Source organism: Aythya fuligula, chromosome 1 (genome assembly GCF_009819795.1).
Source record: "Aythya fuligula isolate bAytFul2 chromosome 1, bAytFul2.pri, whole genome shotgun sequence".
NCBI lineage: Eukaryota > Metazoa > Chordata > Aves > Anseriformes > Anatidae > Aythya > Aythya fuligula.
In genome coordinates, this window is record NC_045559.1 from 90,013,901 (window position 1) to 90,019,976 (window position 6,076).

The window sequence follows — 6,076 nt, forward strand, 5'->3', positions numbered from 1 at the left end:
AAATACCATGCCTTCATCAAGGATGGAACATTTCTGTTCAATGGAATCATAAAGATTAGAGGAAGTATGACAAATTGTAACTCCTACACCTATGCACCACCACTGTTTCCTCCTATGAAGCATTTCCATCATTAAAACATTTCATGTATGACATTGTTGAACTGAAGCTTTATACGTTGGATGGCATGGCATACTGGCATAATGGAAGACAGAACATCAAGTCAAAATGCCTGAGTCCCTCTTCTTTCTGACAAAACACAAAACTCTAGAAGCTGGACATCGCTGAAGGGACAGTGGCTCCAATACTTGATAAAAGAAGACCCCTTCACAGCAAAATGAAATAACCACTAAACTTCCCTTTGCAATTAAATTGACTTCACTTACATCTGTAAAATGTAAAAAATGGTGTTCACCTGTACACAGGCACTGTAATAGGACCAGATATAAGTAGAGGCTTTTCTTCTATATTGGCAAACCTATTGCAATGAAGGATATACATAGGAACGGCATAAAGTTTCCATGAGAAAATGAAACTGATACTTCCCTGATTCTGACTAAGGTATATAGTGTTCCCATACTATGCCTACAACACTGCCTTAACTTTTTTTTGAAGTCAGAATAGTTAATGAAAAAATTCATTGATAAAGAACATTTGAGAACAACTACACTTTCTCTACCATTCTAGTCACACACTTGTGGAGGGGAAAGCCAAAATATATACACACTGGTAAAGCGAGCCATGTGTGTTCCAGCCTCCTGAAGAGTGTATTTGCACACAATCTGTCCAGTAGATCCGGAAGTCACTGGTATCTGAATGGTTTACTGGTCCTGTTCCTTTGCAGCTGCATGAAGCAAGATGTTCCTTCCACCTTGTATCACTGCAAGGAAATCTCAGTCCATGAGACCAGAGATCAGGGTGTTTCAGCTCCTGGAGAGAAGACCTGAGCACAAGGATTCCAAAGTAATAAGGAGAAAAGGCTTACATTGAGAACCTGTTCATATGAACACGTTCATCACTAGAAAGCAAATTTGGCTAGATCATTCTCCCTCAAGTTATGAAACTGATTCCACTGGTCTCTATAGATAGAGCAGCAGGGAATCTGGAGCCTTAGCTCAGCAGTTTGTGACTTGAAGAGAGTAGAAGAGCTCAGTGTAATTTAAGCTTGCTTAGCAGGGCAGACTAGTCCTCTTAACAGAATACTATCACTCATTTTAAAAGTACCTAAAGGTCAAAATATATTATTTGTTTAGAAAAACATTCTGTGCTCCCTGACAAACAGGAGAATGCTGTACTAAAAGACTGTTCTTTGAATGTTTCCAGACAGACAACGGGTAGGTACTAATATAGCTTTTTTCTTTTAGTGCAGTCCAATGTAAATAACAACCTGAGAGGCAGCTGCAAAGAATTGAATCAGACTGATGTTTCAACAATGCAATGGGAGAATCTTAAAAATATAGTTTAATTGACAGGAAATCAAGTTTTCCCCTGCAGCTTTATGCTTTTGGCAACTTCACTTCTGCAATGAGATTTTAGGACAGGAGAAAAAGCATCCCAGAGTTCATCTCCCACTGACTACAGTAGATCAGTAGCTTTGAACTTCACACTCACAATAAAGGTACAGCCATCACTCTCTGGTAGTGAGCAGAAAGTTGAGATAAATCATTTAAAAAGAGCAGTACTAGAGAATATTTTTCCTTTAAAAAAGGCCACACACACAAGGTTTTTCTCTGTTCAGTATAATCCTCTGCTATGAAAACTGCTAGAATAGTTTACTTATAGATGGCTTTTTTGATAAAACTGTCTTGTGGTCTATTCAACTTGAACAACAACTGTGCAGCAATTGCTCACAAACTACATTAGCAGCATGCAGAAAATTCCACATTGACTTCAGAAGATGAGCTTAAAATAAATAAATAGGAAGACACTTTCAAAAGAACATCAGGAAAAAAAAATCTATTAAAGAAGCTTCAGGGTGGGGGTGGGGGAGCAAAGAGGTGGAGCATGAAAATCACCTCTCCTCCCCAAAATATTTTTAGGTTCCCCACCTATGAAACTCATAGGAAGCCCTCAAAGTCCTGATTTCTTTATCCACATTGTCACAAGAAACTACATCACAGCTTCCTTTCTAAGCGTTACTGGTTGCAGCAGATTGCAGATGTGAAATCCATTACAAAGCACACTGGACTCAGGCAAGCACTTCTACAAAGCAAGAGCAATACGTGCAGTACAGAAACAGTTGTGAAAGTGCTGTTTTAATGCCAAGGTACTGCAAAGTGGTTTACAATCTAGATACAGAAATATTATTTTCATTTCATGCTAGGAGTGTTCTTCCTGCAGCAATAAAATACTCCTAAAATGCCAATGGCACGTTAACAAGGAAGATAAAAGATCCCTATCAATGCTAAAGAACTATTTCCAAACTCCAGGAGAAATGAATAGTTCAATATTCACACAGGTCTGGGGGGATTCTCTTCTTGTGGAAAGAACAGGTTAAAAAGTAATTGCTTTTAATAAACCATACTTTTCTCCCTCAAAATGCATGCAACCTGACCTATAAAAGACAATTCCTATTCAAATGCTAACGATGGATATAAATGGAAAGCATAGAAGTTATTTCAAGACAGAACTGAAATCATCTGCCAGCAACAGAGAGTGCTTTTTTAAGTCACATTTTCTTCAAGATCCTGCACCACAGACCTGCACAGCACTGTCCAAATCATGATAAAATCATTACATAGAGTTATGTTGTTTCACAGTACTTCTCACTGGAGTCACAAGACACAGTGGAAACATTTGTGATTCTTTAATTCAAGAGCTTTAAAGTTATTCTCTGGTACCTGGACCTTGCCCTGTTGGCTGATCTTCTTTTATCTTTTCGATCATCTTTATCTTGCCTATCATGTTGAAAGCAAATTTCCATGGCAAAAAACAAGCATGAAAAACAAACCAAGAAAAAACCCCACAACAGAAGAAAAACAAACAAAACCCCAGAAAGTTGTCATAGCTACTTGCCTCTTGGCAATTTCTGAGCATTTCCCAGGTTTACTGCAATATATCCACAGAAAAGGAGAAAGACCAATCTTGCCATCATGGTTAGAAACCCAAGCTCGCCCTGTGAATGGCTCTGACAGGTATCACACAAAAGTGCTGCAGCTGCATTTAAGGGAACTGTTCTCTCTGTGACAAGAGGCAGCAACACTTTGACACAAGCGTAGTTTACACAGTGGGAGGAGACAGGATGACATCATTCACTCCCACTGGAAAAGGAGAATTAGCATTAAAAAAATAAAAAGATTATCAGGCTCCCCCCACAATAAGCTTCTGGGTTTTGTTCCAACGTCCTTCCACCTCACAGGATAGCAGATTCATGTCTGATCACTTCAATTTCATGCAAGTAAAACCAGGCATATCAAAACCTCTATTAACTGCAAACTGATCCAAGAGGTATTTTCACTGTTTTATCCAAGAAATCTGGACTTCACATACAAAATTAAAATTCCCAGCACTCAGAAGACTGCTTGCTATGCTGAACTCAACAGTTCTGCAATCTCAAGATTTTAGATTTTGCTCAAGATTTATTTGGGCTAGATGTGGTTTCCTTTCACATAAAATAAGTCCTAGTTGCATTTAAAACAAGATTATAAATAGGCAAAATACGTATTTATGCAGTAAAAGATTTGTGTTTTCAAAACTAAATGCCATTTTTTCACATTTGTTTTTGTCAGGTTTAGAGTTTTAGATTTTCCTCTTTGTACATGTCTGGTGAACCAATGGGCACAATGCTCAATGAAAACAAAAAGGCAACATATCTCCTTCCAGGGGCTCCACCCTCTCACCAACTGCCTAATTGTAAATGAAAAAGAAATTCCATTAGTTAATTGCACTAAAATCTGCTTCACTCCACAATGAGCCAACTAAGCACAAAATGTGTCCTGCTCACAATTGAAAGGGTGGAAAGGAAAGGGTGGAGCAAAAGAAAAAGGTTACAATTGGATAAGGAAGAATTTAGTCTCTAAATATGGGAAAATATCCCTAAAGAGATGAAATCTATTAAACTAAATGGCAATCTCCTTCTCTGGTCCCCTGTCATTTGCCCTCCCCACCAACGCCAGAAGAAAACCTTTTCCTGATTTATTAATTCCAATGTGGGAATACTGAGATGTAAGCAAACAGGCAGACCCCTACCAAAATCTCCAGACTCAATTAACTCGAGGATCTTTGGGAAGATTCGGACCCTGAAAGCGGGTTGTTCTATAGGAACACTAAGAACAGATAAACACAACAGCTACAATTTGGATGATGGAAAGATGTTGAAAAGGCCATGGAGATGGATCGGAATGTCCCAAAACACTGACCACACCTGATAGTCAAGGAGTTGCGAATGACAGAAAGCTGGATACACAAAACAAATATGCCATTTTTTTCCCTTTTTTTTTTTTTTTTTTGGACGAAATACTATTTTGAAAAATACTCCATGAAACACATGCTGTTTTTCCCTCTTCAAAATTAAAAATAAGAAATGAATCATTTGATGGAGTAGTCTCTTAAGAGAAGTAATGGGAAAATTAATTCTTGGTCACACACTGCTGTCTTTGTATCACTCTAATGTGGATTCTAGTGGACCGCCTTATGGGCAACTCATTCTCCTTTTCCAGTTCACAGAACACCTTTCAACAAAGTATACAAAGGTCATTTCCTATTCAGGAAAGTCTCAGTGAAATATACCAGTTATTTGGCTACCTAACAAGTAGATTGTATTCCCTCTCACTGAAATAAATATAGTCCTACTCCTGCTTTCATAACCTCTCGCTTCTCTGTTGCCAGTTCCACCTTTCCTCTTCCTTCTATGCGTTATCCAAACAGTTCTTCTTTGTTTTGTGTGCCATACAGACATTTAAACTTCCCCTTAAAAGCCTGGCAGACTCCAGGTCCCTTTCCCTCTGACCAGTCCTGTAGATAACAGCTCTGGCCAGCCCAAACTTCAAAGCATACATTTCATCAGATGCAATTATAGGTTGATAAGCTGATGCAATGGTAAAATTAATGTCATTTAATTTTATCCTGAGAGTCCAAAATGAGTAATACAATTTCTCTTACACTTTCCCATTGTGCTCCCTGCATATGCATCATCCATGGGATCAGGGGTTTTGTCTACTTCTTTCTTACAGGACTGACCTTTCCTAGGAAACCTCTGTTGCACAAAACAACTGGAAAAAAACATACCTACTCGTGCTTTCCTCTTAAATCTCTCTGCAGTTCACTGAACGCTGACTACCACAGTCAAAGAACAACCATAGGAAGTGAAGAAGTTCCTGGGACTTGAAGCACTACCCTGCACCACTGGATGCTTTCATAGTTCTGTTCAGGTATCCAATTTCTCCTCTTGTTGGAGGGCTGCTCCATAACCTCCATTTAAACAGAGGCAGCATCTGGTTTCAGTTCACAGAAATTAAAATTGTACTTCATGCTTCACATCAGAAATTATCTAACCCAGAAGTTCCTCAGGTTTGTCTCATCCATGTAAACCTGGAATTGTATTACCCATTGTTTGACTCCTACAGTCACATCAAAAGGAGGGGATTAAACAGAAGGTTCAGTCGGTGACAGCTTTGTGTTATTATACCTTAGCATAAAATGCAAGAAAAATGAAGTAAGGGCAGTTGTAAGAAGTCTCAAACAGATCAAATTTGTTCAGGAAAAGTAATGGAAAAGGCAAATGCATAGGTCCCCTAATGACTCCCCCTCTTCAGTGCCAAATTAATGCTTAAGTAGCAAGTCAAGTACTGAGAAGTTCACTTGCTTACCTCAACTTTCACTGAGTCTCTCTGGGGTAGATCTCAGAAACACAGATTCCAACAGGATGGTATCACAGCTAGTCTGGGAGCAGAACAGAGCTTTTCTAGTTCTATTTTAATAGCTCCCAGACCAGCAAGTACAGTAAAAACAAGAGTAGGGAAAGGAAAAGAAAGAGGAGGGGGGCAGGGGGTTGGGATTTTACATTTTGTTTCCAAATACAAATATTCTTTTGTTGAGATTTGGGCTCAGTTCCGTTTCACCTATCGGTCCTGATTATTT

At 38.8% G+C, this 6,076-nt stretch overlaps 1 protein-coding gene across 19 annotated transcripts in view; it reads right to left on the minus strand.

Moving 5' to 3' along the window:
• ABI3BP (ABI family member 3 binding protein) overlaps positions 1–3,182 on the minus strand; it is a 147,912-nt gene extending 144,730 nt beyond the window's left edge. For all 19 annotated transcript variants that reach the window (XM_032184821.1, XM_032184839.1, XM_032184831.1 and 16 more), the window contains exon 1: positions 3,014–3,182. In XM_032184821.1, the coding sequence (XP_032040712.1) occupies positions 3,014–3,092 (79 nt within the window). In that variant the 5' untranslated portion in view covers positions 3,093–3,182. The remainder of the gene's footprint in view (positions 1–3,013) is intronic.
• Positions 3,183–6,076: the final 2,894 nt, after the last annotated feature.